The following is a 19,072-nucleotide window of genomic DNA, read 5'->3' as shown; positions in this document are numbered from 1 at the left end:
AAGACTCTAAGCATTTAAAGGCAACAGGTGGTAAGGTATCCAAAAATGGAGAAACTTGTGAATAAAATATAGGAGGGAGAATTAAAGGCTGTGCAAGATGACAGGGCTGCACACCACTTTTTCCTGCAGCAGGAATATACACATATCTCCTATTTCTCCCTATCTGTTTATTGAGAACATGGGGAATGGAACGATAGACAGTAATATAATGTATAAAGACTAAAGAGAAACAATTAGGCAGTCAGGAATGGCTGTGTGTGGTTCACAGCTTCGGAATTGACCTCGATACCCCAAGTCCAGTGCTGATACAGCACAACCCAAGAGAGGGCTCCAGCTTTCAAGAGTCAGGCAGTGCTGTGAATGGGCCCCGTGGCAAGTCACCTTCAGTACCCTGTGCTACTATTTTTGACCTTCCCTTCAAAGTCCTGCCTATTCTCCCCCAAGACATGCCCACCCTGACTTCCCCACCCTCAAGAAACCACACACTGCCCTCTGGGCTGTACAAAACCTACTGTCTGTGTATTCCCCTAGCCCTCCCTCGAAATGCTCCATTTTTCAAGCTTCTCATGTCGGCTTATTCCAGTGAGGCGCTGGAAGAAAAGCCAGTGATTAAAAGATTCCAAGAACAACGCCTGGTCCCAGTAAAGGATCCAATTGAAGCCTGCTTCCCCATCACAAAAGGGATCAAGTAGGACTACATGAGGAGTATAAATGCATGAACATGAATTCAAAAAACAAGTTAAAGCATATGTCCTAAATTGGTGAGTTAGCAGACCCTTTCCTATAGCAGTCCTCATTTCCAGAACTGTTCGGATTAAAGCAGGAATGAGAGGCCCAACTTCATGTGCCCGCAGCTCCCTCCCCTCCAAAACATAGTTTTGGAAGCACCTTTCTCTAACACTGAGGACTCTAGAGACACCCACGGTTTGAAAACCACTGCTGTAGCACACTCGCACTAGAGTTAGAGACCTAGGAAGAGCCTGGGCTAACACCCTCTAATTACAGATAAGGAGAATGGGGCCCAACGAATGTGACTTGTTCAAGAGCACACGGCTGCACTTAAACCTTCTGGCTACTAAAGCAGTGACATCTCTACAAAATGCTAAAGAAAAATCTTCACAACTTACACGAACATCACACAGAACTTCCTATGGAAACACATGTTTAGAGTCTATTTTTTAAGTAATTTAAATATCCCCTGGGCAATCATACTGAGTTTTGTTACTTATTAAGCCTTCATTACAGATGATACTAAAGTAAACCACAGCCTAATCAAAAGATCACAAACCCTATTTTCTGCAATCCTAACAAATGAAATTTTACAATTTCACTATTTTGAAAAATTAGAAATTAAGAAAAATCAAGATTTGCAAAAATACTTACAAGTTTTAAGAACAAAAGGGGTATTTCAACAAGGGTGCCAAGAAATTACATAGGGGAAAAAAATAGTCTTTTCAACCAATGTTACTGGGAGAACTGTATATGCCCATACAAAATGCAGTTGGAACCTACCTCACACCATATACAAATATTAACTAAAAGTAATCTAAATGTAAAAGCTAAAACTATAAAACTCTTAGAAGAAAACACAGGAGCACATCTTCAAGCATGACCTTGGGTTAAGTAATGGATTCTTTAGGTACCACACCAAAAGTACAAGCAACAACAACAAAAAACAGACAAACTAGACATCATGAAAATTAAAATCTTGTATATAGTCTCGTCTCTTTGGAGAGAAAAAATCTTGTTACGAATGATACCATAAAGAAAGTGAAAAGACAACCCACAGAATGAGAGAAAATTCTTGCAAATCATGATACATGAAAAGGGACTTACATAAAGAATTGTTATAACTCAATAATAAAAAGATAAATAATCTAATTACAATATGGACAAAGGATCTGGACAGACATTTCTCCAAAGAAGACATGAAAAGATGCTGTCACAATCATTAGGGAAACACAAATCAAAACTGCCATGAGATACCACTTCACACCCACGAGGGTGGCGAGAAACAAAAAGATAGACAATAACAAGTGTTGGTGAGGATGTGGAGAAATTGGAACCCTCACAACACGACTAGTGGGATCAAAAAAGAGGTGTTAAACATGTCAAAAGGTAAAACAGAGTTACCGTATGACCCAGCCATTCTACTCCTAGGTATATACATATTCAAGAGAAATGAAAACACAGGTCTACACAAACTTGGACATGAATGCTCAGAATGCGTTATCCATCATAGGCAACAAAAAAAAAAGTGGAAACTAACCCCATCAATGATGAATGGACAAACAAAATGTGGTTATGTCCATATAATAAATTATTTGACAATAAAAATGAAGTACTGAAATATGCTATAACATGGAGAAACCTCAAAAACATTCTGCTAACAAAAATATGCAGAAGAGCACACATTACAGTAAGTCCTCACTCAATGCCAACGATAGGTTCCGGGACTTTAAGCAAAACGAGGTGTAATGAAACCAATTTTATCATAGGCTAATTGATATAAACAAGAGCTAAGTTCCCATGCCATCTCATCAACATTATAACCAAACGATGTTGAACAGTATGATGTTATTTGAGGACCTGTTGTGTATGATTTCATTTCTCTGAAATGTCCAGAACAGGCTATTCTACGGACAGAAATAGATTAGTGGTTACCAAGGGCTGGTAGGAGGGGTGAATGGGGGAGTGACTGCTAATGGGTGCAGGGTTTCTTTTGGGGATGATTAAAATTTTCTAAAATTAGATTGTGGTGATGGCTGCACAACTCTTTGAGTATATTAAAAAACACTGAATGAGTGAATTGTATGTGAATAAAGCTATTTAGAAAACAAAAAGGGGGATGTCATGTGGGCTTTCTAACTCCAATGAGAGTTTTATTAATAATTATACTTTCCAATCATAAATTTTAGGTTTCTATATAATACCTTTGCTTGAGGGATTAAAATTGGGAGGGGGGAGACCACTTCCACTACATCTTATAATTAAAATTATTAAGACATGAGGAATCTAATGTTAAACCTTGATAGGACTAGAGGACGTGCCCCCCCCCCCCCGCCCCCAAATAGATTTAGTCACTACATTCACCAGATGTCTGGCACACCCTTTATTTCTTTAAGGCCCGTATTTGCATTAAGTTAAGTTGCCCTTCCCCTTAGTCTTTAACTTGTCTTAGATCCTCTTTTTCACCTCTGTTCTTTCATTTTCCTTGAATAAATACTGTACTCTGAATACAAATTCATTTCCCTGACTTTCTCTTTTCTTCAAGCAGTTTTGATCTACTTCATCAAAGTGGTTTTAATCCAGCATGACTAGTCCATAGCTAAGAAGCTGCTTTTTTCAGTGTAATGGATTGAGGTGGGCTCTGTGATGACAAGCAGTACCTCTGCCACTGGTGCTATCGAGACTCCGTATTTACCTGGCACTTCCCCTACATCATCGCACTTAATTAAAGGCTGTTCACTGTAGGCTCCCGGTAATCACAGCCAAAAACAACTGGGGGGAGGAGAGTAAACATGCTCATTATTGATACTGTGAAACTACATTCCTAGCATGAAAGCACTTATTTTCTAAATGACTGACTGTCCCCCAAAGCTCTGGATCTACTAGGTAATTAGAAAATTTTTCACTGTGTATGTATCTGTATTTCTTATTTTGAACCCTGTTAATATATTAACGATTCAAAAAAGTTTTTTTAAAGACAAAGGATAAATTTTCACTCAAAGAAGCATATTTTATACATTACAAATATTTGCAAAGCTGCCTTAACTTTAGAACAAAAACTAAAAGAAATAAGATTCATATTAAAATATTAAAATAGCTTCCATTTCAATAGGAAAAGAAGTCTTAGGAGCGGTCAATATGCATACATTTCAAAAATAACGCAAAGCTAAATAAGGGGAAAATTAGGACAAACTTAGTAGGTCACAAGTTAAAATGCAGAAATGTCTGGCCTCTACAACAAAACCAGTATATCAGGAAAGTCATATTAAGAAAGACCCTTCAGAAAATAAAAGTGAATGCTAATTGAAACAAAAGACAAAATGCCAATTTAAAAGAACTTACAGTTTTCGTTGGCATTGAAACCTCTAAGAATGGCCTTCAGTTCCTGGAGCTTCTGATGAGCTCGTGCATGGACGCTGTCAATCAGGAGTTTTTCTATTGATAAGTGATCAATCTGCATAGGCAAGAACACAATTGTATGCGCAATTTAAACATTTTTACTTTAAAAGCCTCAGAGTAGATTATTGTGCTTCGAGATATTTCCTTTTAGAATCACACTGATTAAGTGCAAACTGAAAGTTGAAAAAATGAACTTACATGGTATTGGTAGCTTAAAACTATAGCTAACATTTTGCCAAGTATAAATCAAGATACTATATGTATCAGTTATCACAGTGATTAAATGATAGGCTTTAAAAATAAAATGATCGAAATTAAAAATTTTGAAAAAACCTTTAAAATTATAAATATTCGATTTAAAAAAACCAAAAAAAAAAAAAAACCAATATAGAAGCATATAACAATAATTTAAAACAAGTTTCATAAAGGGTTTTAGGAACAATTAGGTATTTTACAGAATTTGTGCTAAAAGTTTAAGTACAAATGGTAAGTTATATTACATTCATTTAATCAAACCAATATTAAAATATATTGACATCTTCTACCTTCATGGCTCTCTCTACTAATTTAGAATCAGAAGCTGGTAGAGGAGGATCATGAAAAATCTGTAAAGGCTTAGAGACATCATTCTCATCGATTTTAATTGTAACTTTGTGAACAGATGCCGTCCCTGTTTTTCTCCCAAGAACCTGTTGACTAAAGAGAAAAAAGAAATACAAAGAATTTTTTTCAACATAGCCTACTAACTTTTGAAATAAAATAGAGGCAACCTATTGTATGCTTAGCCAGAGCCTAGAATATGGCAGGCCCTCATTGTGGAGGGACTTCATTAACACTGGGAAGATAGCTATTCTGTAACCCAATACAATATTTGATTTACTGCAGCAAAAAAAAAAAAGACACAATTTAAAAATAAAACGTGCACACAAAAACTCCCCAAAACAACCTTCTAAGTGTTGTCTATTTATCTGTGATTCCTTTAGAGAAAATGGGAATCAAGCAAAGTTTAAACAGGGAATCGAGGACAGTAAACAGCCCAATACTGATTTTTCCCAAACCCTCCCCAAAAAAGATTTTAAAAGCCACAATTCAAAATGTAAAACAGTGATAAGCATGTTTTTGAAAACAACAGCCAACAATCTAAATTAATGGTCTTTTAGCAATCTGGCATGAGCCCAGAGTAATCTAACTTTTTAATAGTGAATCAGTACAAGCAGATAGATATCTACATATGTAAAACATGGCATATTCTAGGAAAGGTGTCAATTATGGATGTCCTATGTGGTTTATGATACCCTGGGACCTTACTACACAAAATCATGCTGCGAGAGTTGCACAGCCATCAGTATATAGTAAATCAGAAGTAGGAGAGAAAGAAATGAAAAGAGTATTTACAGTCATAGCATGAACCCACCAGAATCAACTTTACTTACTTCCAAACTGAGAGGGAAAGACACTTTCCAGCATGATACCTTTCCACCTGCACAAGGTCTCCCCACCGCTCCCGGATTAACATTAGAGTTTGGGAATGTAGCACTTCTAACTGAAGTGACAAGCAGAAAGAATCTGATGGATCTTGTTAAGCAAATATAATACATATTATTACTACAACAGCCAATGAAGCACAAGCAAACCTCATTTAACAAAAGCTCTATTCTATTCCTAAAGAGCTGGCAATGAAAGAAATTTCTGAAATTATATTTCTCCAATGACTGATCCTAAAAAGTGTTATAATTTGTGGCAGAATTTTAAAAAAAGGTACTATATTTAATTTTGATATAATATAAACTAGAAGGTCCAAGTTACCCCTTAATTCATTATAGTTTAGAGAACACGGGTAGACCAAATAGTACTATTTTTTTCTCCAAATAGTACTATTGCTAATTCATCATTTTTCGTTTTTACCTGCAAAGTCAACAACAGAATTTAAAACTTGGTTTATTATAGACGTATCACTATCCTTCAGGACTAGGGGCAACTGGAAATGTGGGGGAGAGAGGAACACACAAATTCCTTCCAAATATGTCTCAAATTTCAGAAGGATACGTAGGCAGTTGTACATGTCCTGAAGAGGTTTCTCATCAGCAAAGAGCCTAGACTGCACCAGCTGATGGATAAAGTTGATTTGCATGCTATGAACCAAGGCTCGCCCATCTTCCATTATTGGCAGGGGAAAAGAAGGTGGTCAATCAGAAAAGTGTACAGATTGTGTCACAGTACCAACTAAAGAAGAGTATACTAACAATGACTTAAAAAAATAAAAAAGAACTGAAACTATTTATGGAAACCAGAGAACATTATACTTGAAAAACACCGAAACCTCAAAGGTCATAAGTAGTTATGATTACCATAAAATCTACTTCAAATTACAGGATAAATTGCTAAACACATTTCTTATTCTGCAAGAATGTTTCAATAATACAAAATCACCAAACATTTCAATCAATATGTGGGACGTAAGTCACTATGATTTACCTCCTGTTTCCTTATCCTCAACTAGAATTTCTAGCTTGAGAAGACGCCATGGAACATCAGGGTCATCTCCCATTACCGTCAAGGTGGCTTCAAACTCGCCTTCTACTCGAAACTTCACCCGGCCATTTGCTTTTAGGAGAAAAATAAGAAGAAGTCTACTTTGCTAGAAAATAAGCGGCTTCTTGGTAACCTAGAACTGTCTTACAAGAAATTTTAAATATTGAATGTTCTTTCGTAAGTGTTCAAACAAATCAGTGGTTCCTGCATAAGCAGTAGCCAGCTTCCAGGTCATCAAGAAACCATGGGCGACTCTTCTAACATCAACAAACAATATTTTCTTGAAGCTCAACCCTGGGACTTGTCTCTCCTGGAGCCCCAGGTGATCTCACCCATTCCCTGGCTTCAAATACCAGCCTTGTATTTCCAGGTAATAAAGAGAAATCACAGGGCCAACAAGTCACACGGTCAAACACGGCCAGAATTGTAGGTCAAAACTTCATAATGTTTGAATAAAATCTCAAAAGCTACGTCAAAAACTATTTTAATGAGTCAATTCTTAAAAAAATAAACTTCGGGTACATACCAACTGTAAGATTGGCTAACTGAGGAGGAAGATCTGTGGTTACAAGTCGATGTCTAAGAATCTGGTTCAGCTGGTGAAGTGTGGCTTGTTTCTCAATTTTGGTAATTGGGTCTGGAGGAATAATTTTATCCTTCAAAAAAATTTAAGTGATTTTAGAATAATGTACAAAGAAGCATAATTTTTACCTGTGCCTATCTTACAATAGTTTCTTACTTTACCCAAGACAATCTCAACATCCATTTAAGCAATCTACATCCAGTAACAGTGACCATTACTATCATGCATTAGAGTGTCAATGATGCCACCAGTCACCCAGTTAAGACAGAAATGCAACGTTATCTTCTTCAGGCTCTACTTATGAAACCAACTTAATGTCTTAGATGACTTCCACCACTTCTTCCAAGTATAAAATAAAATAGCATCATGTCAATAAAAAACGACCACAACAATAAACTTTTTTAAAAACTCAACACTTCCAAAAAGCAACTAGCATGTATAATACCATGTTTCCCCAAAAATAAGACCAGGTCTTATATTATTTTTTGCTCCAAAAGACGTATTAGGGCTTATGTTCAGGGGATGTCATCCTGGAAAATCATGCTAGGGCTTATTTTCTGGTTAGGTCTTATTTTCGCGGAAACACAGTATTATTTGCACATCTGTTCACCCTCATCCAAAAAAAAAAAAAAAGATTCACCCATTTTGATAGCTACTCACATTCTGATGCAAATTGTTTTTTAGAAAACACAATTTTAGTTATTGGGGGCGGGGGAAGCAAACTACCTGAAATATTTGTTTTGAAAATGTAAAAGTTTTTTGCTGGGCTACTTAATAGTAGTAGAATCCAATGCCAAAGCCTTCAACTTTTAAAAAAGGAGTGGTGGGGGGCGGAATGTACTTACCCTGATGCAGGTTGGCAGCCGTGGGTAAGACCCAGTTGTCAGTACGTCAATGGCATATGGAATGGCAAAACTAGGAAGGCGCGCATGGACCAGAGCGTCTCTTGCTAGGGAAGCCAGGCGATCAGCAGTGTCAACGAACAGAATGGCTTGCTGATCCAAGAAGCTCGAGATCATCTTTAAAGCAAAGGGCAAATGCATTCAGCTTCCTTGAAAACTAGCCAGTTTGCACTTCACATGTCATTGATTCATTCCAAAGTATACTCTGAGGGGTATTAATATAGGTGTCCCAGATTACAAAATATTACTTCCAGAAAATTTCCCAGTAATTTGAAGAAACGTTTTTAAAGATAATTTTCTATCAATTTAAGTAAAACATTTTCCAATTCATTTCTCCATCCTTAACATTCCACGTACATAATATCACAAGTTAGAAAAAAACAAAAGGAATTGAATGCTTTTTACTACTCTTACAGACTTCGAGAGTTGGTTGGTTAACAAGGAGAAAATTCTGAGATGTCCTAAATTAAATCACAGAAGGAAAAGACTAAAAGGGGTCAGTCAGTTAACAATTGCAGTGCAAAACCAACAAAAGACTGTTCACATGCCTTAGAATATGGTGAAATTATTAAATGAACTTCCAGGTGGCTGTTTCCAAGATTACCTAAAAAGAGACTTTGCCAGGTACCATCGAACCTGCAGGAGTCCCTGCTTCTGGTTTACACAGGAGCTTTTAGGAGTCTGCTGTGCTTTCCCCAGAACTAGCCATGCTTCAGCTTTTCCCAACCCCTTTGTCTATAGCTAATGTAAATTCTTTCAGAATGGCTCACCACCACCCCGAACTTGACCTGTAAGAACACTTGCAAAACTTCGGGATGAGGGACATATTTGTCTTTTCTACCCAGCCATGCTACTGGAGGTTTAGACTCCATTACCCTGGACCGGTCTTTTTTTTTTTTTTTTTTTTTTTTTTTTTTGCTAGCAATGTCCTAATAAACCCTTTCTTTTAAAAAGACTTCAGCTGTGGAAGTTAAACTTTTTGTTTAACAGTTAGTAATGAAGCATGGACTCCAGGACCCAGACTGCCCTGGTCTCAATTTTAACTGTGCAACTTACTAGCTCTATAACCTTGGGCAAGTTCTTAATCCCTCTGTGCTTGTGTTTTCAACTGTCAAATGGAGATTACTTCCAACCTCATAAGGTTGTCCTCAGGAATAAGAGTTAATGCATATGAAACCTTTAGAACAGTGCCTAGAACATACAAAACACTCAACAAACACTGCCCATTATGAGACGTAGGCGAATTTCATGCCCAGTACAGAAATCCTTCCCATCAGTTCTCTACTCAGTATATTTCACAAGGGCACTTGAACCAGTAGAGCTCTCATCACGGAGCTAAAATCTATTTCATTGAGACTTTTATCTTCCACTTCTATTCTGGAACAGTACTTAGTCTCTCCCGTCCTTCAAACAGGGGAAGCCCAACATACCTTCAGGCTAAACATTCCAAGTCACTTCAATTAGTTTTCACACCTCCAAATGCCTCACTCACCATCCTTGCCTCACTGCTCCCATTTATCAGTGGCCAACTTAAAATATGGTATCCATAATTAATACCACACCACGCACACACAACACCCTACGTTTTCTCAGTCTTTCCACATCATTTTATTATCTGATCTTCACAAGCCTAAGAAATAGACAAACCAGATAATTACTATCCACCTTAGAGATAAGAAAATTGAGGCTTAGTTTAAGACTTAGTTTAAGACACTGGCCCAAAGAAAGACAGTCAATAATCAGAGAAGCTGGAACCAAAAAACGTTTCTTCTAACTCTAAGGCCAGAAAAGCTCGGTATGAGGGCTACCTTCTATGCCTAGTGAGGACCAAAATACGGGGTGGGATACTGACTGATTTTAAGCTGGTGATTTTTAAGAAACAAAAGACTCAGAAAGAACCCTTGACCCTCCACTTTACCTGCTTAAAGGAATTCAGATAGGAAAACCTGCAGTCAGGCAGCATTACTTTAGCATCAGAATATAAACTAAATGTGGCAGACAGGGAGAAATCTAGCAAAGCTTCTTTGCTGGACTCCCCTCTGTGCCCCATTGTTTCTGGGTGGCCAACAAGAATTTGCTTACTGCGTTAGTTCCTTCCCCTCTACCTGTGAATGTAGTCCAGAATGGCGTATAAGCCTCCACTGCCATATTCCGTCCATATTCCTCACTCCGTCCGCATTCGTATGGAACCTCCATGTGTACACATACAATAAATTTGGACATTTTCTCCTGTTAATCTGTTAATTTAGTTATTGGCCCAGCCAGAAGAACTTAGAAACACGGGAGAAAATTTATTTTTTGCACCCAAACACTAGTCAAATGGATTTGTCAATGCCACCAACGCTAACTTATTAGCAGCCACGACAATGCCGTCACACAGCACACTTGGAATCAACTACAAGGCCTTGATCTTTTGTAAATGACTCTAACAAGCAAGAGCCGTCTGATTTTAACATATTTAAAACCATTTTGAATCCTGCTTCTCTCAACTTCTGAATTGGTTTTTACTCAGATTTAGGCCATCCCAAATCCACCTTTGCTCGGGACTTGGTAAAAATGCTTATCAGAGCCAAGCCAAGGCCAAATACCAAAGACCTCCCTCCAGGAAGACATGCATCAACCCTAGTGGGGTGCCAGGGTTTATCCAGCCCAAGTCACCTTAAAGGCGGGTAATTAAACACTTGCATTGCTCAATTCAAAATATACTAGCTTCAGCTACAGTCCTTCGACTTAGAAATCAAATTAATAAAGATTAAAACTTTAGTTTTGAGTAACTTATTTGTGAATCCATGTAGGTCCCTGATGATTATCATTTTTTTTTAAAGTACTCATATGCCAGCTGTTGATATGGTTAATAATAACCTCTTTTAAAATTTAACTGAGTATCAAATAGATATTTCTCTAAGGAAAATATACAAATGGCCAAAAAGTATATGGTAAGATGTTTAACGTCAGTCATCAGAGAAACACAAACAAAAACCACAATGAGATGCCACTGCTAGGACAGCTAAAATCAAAATATGAGACAATAACAAATATTGACATGGAGAAATTGGAACCCTCATACATTGCTGGTGGGAATGTAAAATGGTATAGCCGTTTTGGAATACAGTCTGGCAGCTGCTCAAATGATTAAACACAGAGTTACTACGTGACCTAGTAATTCCAATCCTAGGTATATATCCAAGAGAAATGAAAACATATGTCTACACAGAAACTTGTACGTGAATGTTTATAGCAACATTATCCATAATAGCCCCAAACTGGAAATAACCTAAATGTCTATTTAACAGAAGAATGGATAAACAAAATGTAGTAGATCCAGACAATTCAGTTACAAAAACGAAGTACTGACATATGCTACAACATGAACGTACCTTGAAAACATTATGCTAAATTAAAGAAGCCAGTCACAAAAGACCACATATTATATGAAATGTTCCGAATAGGCAAATCTATATAGACAGCAGATTACTAGTTGCTTAGGGCTATGGGCAGGTACTTGGGGGTGACAGCTAAAGGAACAGGTTTAATTTTTAAGGTGATGAGAATGTTCTAAAATTGACTGTGGTGAAGGTTACACACATCTGTGAATATATCAAGAACCACTGAATTGTACACTTTAAATGGGTGGATGGTATAGTATATGAACTATATCTCAATAAAGCTGTTTTTAAAAAAGCTCTAGAATAAAAGATTAGTTTCTCTTTTTTCTTAGATAAAACATTATCTTGACTCTTCTACCAATAGCGTTCTATAAACTGAGTGTATATTTATACACTCAGCTACACATGTAATGTGTCTGGCATGGCTAACAATCATTATTTATTACGAACCTCTGATGAAATTAGCTAAATAATCATTAGGTCGAGAACAGAAGTGTCAGAACACGAATAATCCTCTAATTCTCCAGCTGATGGACTTTATCCTTGACATAAACACATCTACATCTACATTCACAAAACAAAAACACCAAAACATATAAATTCAACATGAGTTTATTCAGAATGTGACTTATTTGAACAGCCAATTCAAAAAACTAATAGAATACTACACTATGAGTTAATTAAAGATGAATGCAATATGGCTCAGTATCAAAACCAAGAGTTTTGGATTTTATTTGATGTTATTGAAGCACAACTCAGTGATATCAAACAGGTAATTTAAACACCCATGGTATAATTTGGGATTTAACACCAGATTTGAAAAATCGAACACTTAGATTTGATATACTTCAGAAATACCTAACTTTTCACTGAAAGTTTGAACATTTTTAAGAGACGATTACCCCAAATTAACAAATTATTGAAAAGAAACCTTAGGCTTTTCATAAATACTATACCACACTTCTTCATTTAAGCCAAAATAGATTTAGACTTGGTGCCCAAATTTCCAATACAATGAAATGAATTGTAAACTTTCTGATAAATAACCTTGGAATAAGCCTGTTTATTAATATTTATAACAAAAACTATTCTTTGAATGATGCTTTACAGTATACAAAAGACTTTCTGTCTACAAACTTTCATTTCCTAATCATATCAACAGACAACAGACGAGTAAAAGGACTTCCTCCCCCATAAGGAAAACTTAATATGTAATACAAAAATCTTTTCCCTCTAAAAAAAACTTTGAACAATGTTATACATAAGGATGATACCAGCTTACTCCTAGAGGCAAAAGATTTGTGGCTACAATGTATCTTATCTTAATAGGAGTCCTCCAGTCTTGTCACTGACTTAGCAGACAGAACTGGAATTGAGTATCAACTTCAGTGAAAATCAGGTTTTACTTTTAACTTTTTTTAAAAAAGAGAATTATTCTAGAATTTTAAATTCTCAACTTCTTCATAACCTCTTTTTTCCTTTCACTTTAGCAATTTTCACATCAGTTTTATGTCTAATGATAATGGAACCTAGTGAAACTGAGGATAGAAAATGCAATGGGCTAAAATTGAGGCGAGATGTCAGGAAATCATGTGCAGAAACACAACTGTGTCGCAGATTTCTTTCTGAAGTGTAATTTTATGGAATGTGCAAACCCCAATAGATTTGCAAATATAAAATTACTACAAAAGCATTTTCAATTTAGTTTGTCAGGGTGCTAAAAATAAATTTACTGCGGTACCTCTATACTGGGCAGCTGTTAATTTTAATTTATCTAGGAAGCCTGATACACTTAAGAGAATTTAAAAATGACTTGAATATAATTTAACCAGTATAAAGTTGGTTTTCTGCTTTCGCCTATAAAAACTGATAAAAATTTTAAATGTCATTACATAATTGAATGGAAAAAAGAAATTTAAGCATCAATGTCAAGCTTACTCAGAGAATCTACCCATTTTTCCCCCCTTTCCAAATACAGCTACTTGGCCTTATAAAGCTGGGCCTGGAAGGCAGATCGCAATTAAAGTAGGTCAATGTTCTCATTATTTTAGGACTTTATTCATTTTATGACAATTATTCTACCCTTTCCAATACGAATTCCATTCCCCTCATTACAAGTGACTGAAGTAAAACAGGAGGGAGTAACTGTGTGTTTCGTGTGTTAATGCCACACCTTCCTCCCCCAAATTCTGAATTCAATAGCCCAACGCATGATCCCTACTGCTATCTTTCCTCCTTAACACTTAACAATAGCTTAAAACTTTTGGGGCAGATTTTAGCATCTTTGGTATGTTTCACTACGTTACTCCTTTGAATTCAGTAGAGTGATTCAACAGTCACAAGCCTCCAGCCACCATACTCATACTCTACACCCTATGCTCAACAAAGGTTTGGAGAATGAGTAGATGATAAAGAAATGAACCGATATTATTATCAGCTCTGTGACCTTAAAGAAGCTGTTTAACTTCCGGGAACCTTTCCTTGTTTGTAAAATACTGACTGCCATTTCACAGGGCTGTCTAGAATTAACTTTGCAAACTCTAAGGAACCGTACAAATGTTAAGCTAACCATTTCCTCCCTTATTTCAAGTCTCCTATTTAAATGTCTTCTAGCATAATAATGTCTCCAGACACCACGTACTCTTCTTTCTGATTAGGTGTCCATAAACAATAAGTTTCTACACAAATATATTATATACTATCATATAGAAATATGATTACTCACATAAGTAATGTCTCTCAAAACAAATCAGCAGATAGAAACTATGTCTATTGTAAGTTAACATTTTAAAAAGTCATTTTATACAAAATAAAATCAAAAGTTTAACTCACCGCACATTTTTCCACTTTGCCAGCATTATTAGCCCATTTTACTAAAGCTAGTAATCGAACAAAGAGTTGGCGCGTCCGGCTAGCAAACTGCACTATTTCTATTTTCCTATAAAATAAAACAATTCTGAATGAAGCAACATATTTAAAAGAGTATTTCACAATTTATTTCATCTGAACTAAAGTATGACTCAATCTTTGTTTACAACCACTACAACAAAATGAACCACCTAAAATATTTATCTAAATACATATGAATTATTGTCACATTTTGTATACCACGTGCATATGCTTCTTTTCCACCTCAGTGTAATAAATCCAAAAGAATATTTTAGCAATATATCACACTTTAAAAATCAATTTTATATTGCAATAAAAGTTGTTTACTAAAATATACTAAATACACAAATATAAAATTACTATATAAAAGTTAACTGGGTCACATAGGAGAGCAAATTAGGAGTTATGAATTTCATAATTAAAATTACGAGTTATGAAATTAGTGAACTTTTTGGTTCACTAATATAATAAACTAGATAAAGGAATTAAAATAGATCTTTAACAAAGCTTGAAACTATTATTTCTACAAAAGCAAAGGCCCAATTCCCATTTTGCAAGGACATGATTTTTAAAAATTGAATAATCAGAGAACTATGCAACTCTTTACCAAACTAATGTCAACGACTAACTTAAACCATCCAAACAAAGCTAAGAAAGTTGAGTACTGAAAATAAAAGCTAGCAGGTCTGTCCGTATCTCGTATCTCTTTGTATGCTATACCCACTACAATGCTTTTTCTCCCAATACTCATCAGTAATTCTATCATCTCCTCATAAAGCCTCCAAAGCTTTACTAAAAGCTTTATGTTGTCAATCAATGTGTTAACCAGACCTCTCAACTTCACCTCAGCTACAAAACTGATAATCATACCTTTCATGGTTTACCCTAAGACACCGAAAAAAACATTCAACAGGCCAGGACTAATGACAGGACCCAAACAGGACATCAACCTCCCTCTAAGTGGACTCTGACCTGTTCTTCTTAGTACAGCTGTTCAATAAGCTACAGATCCAATCCACATCTCTGCATCTCGCCAACAGCAACACCATGATGCAATGCACCAATATAAAATTTTTGCTTAAGTACAATCCTGACTGAAGACTTCAGAGTCTAGCTCCTATGGAGACAATACGTAGCCCACAACCTGCTAGGCTTCCGTAAGGATCAGCCAGCAATGTGATTATTGGTAGTGTAGAGAAGAATCAAGGACACTGATACAGTTACTTTACCAGTGTCTCTGAAGGATCCTAAGAGATAAAACAAGCAGAGCCTCACAGGCAAGAGTGGGACACAGCAGTAATGTTAAATGCACATTAAAATCTGGCAGCCACTCCAGTGCTAAGAGCCTCAGTACTGTCACTTCAATGGATTACAGAGGACACGAAGCCTCTGCTACTCTCCCAGAGCAAATGTATTTGTATGTTATTAGCTTTCCCAAATGAACTTCTCTACTGGAAAAAAGACATCCCTGCCTCTGCAAACTACTGTAACATGGTTTTTCCTGACACCACACTGTCTCAAGTGATAGGCAGCATGACTCAGTTTTCTGGAGCCCAGTTTCCCTTCCAACCTGAGAGTGGACAAAACAGTCCTGACTTTCATTTTCATTTCCTTCCTTTAAAACTGATCAGTCAAACCATAACACAGGCATGCTTCAATTGTTTCCTCCACCCCTATCCTTCTGATCTATGTCTAATTCTATCAAAAAGGTCAGTTGGGGGTAGGAATGGAATGTAGTCCCTAATGGATTGCTAAAATCCTCCCTAGTGACTTGGTATTTAACAAAAAAAAAAAAATCAACCAAGGAGCGTAAATAGTGCCAAAGACATAGTCAAATAACCTATGCAGTAGCCACAATTTAAATCTCTATCACATGATTTCTCTGAAACCTTAATGTATCTCGCTCCTATGGCCTATGGAAACATACTAATGTTTAGTTATATCTTAAGCCCCAAACTCCAACTGAATCAAAATTCTCTCAACTATAAATCAGCAATAGCAGTAGGCAAATGTCAGTTCTCTAAAGATATCTAACAGCATCATTAGCAAATGGTAAATTAGCAGCCAGCTTTCTAAAGTCAGTCTATTCCTCAGCTTCTCCATCAAGTTCTGTATCTTCTACCTCTTCTCATCCCCCTCAGGCACTTGACCTGGTCAGTGACTCAATACAGGTTTCTAGTATATAAGGTCCAGAGCTGGTCTCACACCAACAATTGTCAAGGATGAGGAAATTACATTTCCCAGGGCTCCCTAAACAAATGGTGTAAAATAAAAATCACCCTACATTCTCTGGGCCTAGATTTCTGATCCACAGCCCTACCACCCACATGCACTCTCTCTCATACTTGTACATAAATACACACTCGTAGATGTATCAACATAGACAAAGATTTAAGGTTTTTTTCATACTCACCTTTCCACATCAGACTTCCTTGGCAGTCTAAGAAGAAAAAAAGAGAAAGTGACTAAATAGATGCATACCTTCATCAAAATATGATAATGGCCTTTACTTTGACTCTATTAAATACCTCAGTGTTTGTGAAAAACTGGATAAACAGCCATTACAGGCTTGTGTGGTTACCTACTCTGTTTTATTAATACTTTTATAAGTTTCCAGCAATGTGGATATAAGGGAAAAATCAACAAAGGAACATTTCTCTCCTTTCAAAATGCTTCAAAAGGTATTGCACCAACCTCAAACATTTAATAAGCCCGTCTTACATTAGCACACTATGGATCAGACGAAGTCAGAGAAAATATTCTTTGAAGACCAAAATGGCCAGGGATGCAGACTGCTACTTAGTTGCCAGCCTCCCTCTCAGAGTGGAACTTTGTTTCCAAGCAGTAATCCTTCTGTTTTGTTACAGTGGGCAAAACGGGAAGCTAAGTACATACAAAAGGGCCAGTGTCAGCCAAAGTTTTTACAGTGATTACAATGTTGCATGTGGTTAGATGTAAATGATTTGTGTTACTTTTAAACAGCTCCAGTAAGGTTTTGATTTCCTTTTCTGCTAGTTCTCCAGGGCTGATAGCCAGCACCAATGTCACCATTTCCCCTGACAAATTATACCATTGAACACTCTCACATCCACTGAGGCTCCTAGGGAGGTCCTGATCTACCTCCTGAATCGCCATATTCTGTAAACCTCCATCCCCATGGTCCAAGATTCAATGGCCTGAACAACTCTAAAGCTTCCCCTACACTTAATCAGTTCTTGAAGAATACACACCAAGACCCTTAGATGCCCTTCACCCACCCACATTCCACGGATGCAGAAAAACTAAAACCACCCCCAGGGATTCAAAGCACAAGAAGGCAAAACTATTAAAATGAGCTCTGGCTTGTAGTTACCTACAATTCTCAGGGTAGATAGTGGGAAAGAAGCTGAAGATATAACCTGAGTAATAAAGAAAACGAGGTGGGGGCTGGAAAGACCAACAGATCAGATGACAAAGCAGAAATGAAGGCTTTAGTGTAAGACTGCAAATAAAAGCAGCTACTGGCAAGTCCCTCTACATGTTAAAGCTCCTGAGAACACTCCTAGAGAAGCCACAATTCCCATCCTCGAGGAAGGGAGAGAATAAGAACCATGGGTTTATGAGAGAGAGAGAGAGAGAGAGAGAGAGAGAGAGAGAGAGAGAGAGAGAGAAACAGAAGAGTAGAGACTGTGGGTAGAAAGAACAGGAATTTATGGATAACAAATACACCATTTGAGGCAAAAGACTTAAAATGCAAATTTTTGAAAGTGGTAACTTATTTACACCAAACTTATTTACACCAAAGTGCGGTAAGATTACCTAAGGTTCTAGCATTTTCTGATTTTAATTAAGGGTTTTTTTAAAAAAAAGAGTAGAAGCTAAGTCCCTACAAAGTCAAGACAGAGTGTAAACTCTAGGATGACAGCATGTATATTGGAGGAGGGTGGGGGTCAGAAGGAGAAGAAAAAAACTAGAAATCTGGGGACAAAGACAAACCGCCTAAAATGCCAAGGCTGTCCTTTTTACTTTCGATAGCTCACAGACAAGCATCAAATGTGGCAGAAATAAGACTCTTATAAAGTGTATCTAGAACAATGGTTTTACATTATTAATGCATTAATCCTGACAGTTTCTACCTGGACAAGGGGGAAAAAATGATTTAGGAACTTCCTTAACTAATTTTGGTTACTACAAATCAAAAGAGAGAAAAGTTATTTTATATATACCTATATATAAGAGCAACAGTGAATTTTCCTGTAAAATTATCCATGGTCTACAATGACAATTTTAAAAATTCATTTGTTGATGTATTAAATCAATAAATACTTAGTTAAACCCTGACTACGTGCCGGCATTGCTGTTAGTCCTGGGGAAAGTAGCAAAACAAATTAAAATCCCTGTCCTCACGGAGCTTCCGAGCTTCCAGTGGAGAGGAGACCGACAATAAATAACGTCCAGTGGCAGTAAGTGCTGTACAGAGAAACAGAGCAGTGAGTAAAGGATAGAGTGAAGAGGCAGAGGGCTTTTCATGGATAGTCAGAGAAAGTCTTTCTGGTAAATTATATCTGAATAAAGACCTAAAAGAAATGAGAAAGCAAACCACATAGATTTCTGGGGGCAGAGCAAAGCGGGGAGTGTGCCTGCCACTTTCAAGAAACATCAAGAGGGTAGAG

The 19,072-nt window shown here is 36.8% G+C and overlaps 1 protein-coding gene across 1 annotated transcript in view; it reads right to left on the bottom strand.

Moving 5' to 3' along the window:
• Nucleotides 1–19,072, bottom strand: part of MED14 (mediator complex subunit 14) — a 74,694-nt gene that overhangs the window by 53,185 nt on the left and 2,437 nt on the right. Inside the window, exons 2-10 of the mRNA XM_033118945.1 lie at nucleotides 16,834–16,860; nucleotides 14,364–14,469; nucleotides 8,089–8,262; nucleotides 7,187–7,316; nucleotides 6,604–6,732; nucleotides 6,175–6,282; nucleotides 5,562–5,694; nucleotides 4,674–4,824; nucleotides 4,072–4,183 (exon numbers count right to left, since the gene is read on the bottom strand). Coding sequence (XP_032974836.1) covers nucleotides 4,072–4,183; nucleotides 4,674–4,824; nucleotides 5,562–5,694; nucleotides 6,175–6,282; nucleotides 6,604–6,732; nucleotides 7,187–7,316; nucleotides 8,089–8,262; nucleotides 14,364–14,469; nucleotides 16,834–16,860 — 1,070 coding nt within the window. The remainder of the gene's footprint in view (nucleotides 1–4,071; nucleotides 4,184–4,673; nucleotides 4,825–5,561; nucleotides 5,695–6,174; nucleotides 6,283–6,603; nucleotides 6,733–7,186; nucleotides 7,317–8,088; nucleotides 8,263–14,363; nucleotides 14,470–16,833; nucleotides 16,861–19,072) is intronic.

The sequence above is a fragment of the Rhinolophus ferrumequinum genome, chromosome X (assembly GCF_004115265.2).
Source record: "Rhinolophus ferrumequinum isolate MPI-CBG mRhiFer1 chromosome X, mRhiFer1_v1.p, whole genome shotgun sequence".
Lineage (NCBI taxonomy): Eukaryota > Metazoa > Chordata > Mammalia > Chiroptera > Rhinolophidae > Rhinolophus > Rhinolophus ferrumequinum.
The sequence above is the reverse complement of the archived record's forward strand: the minus strand, read 5'-3'. Positions and strand labels throughout refer to the sequence as shown.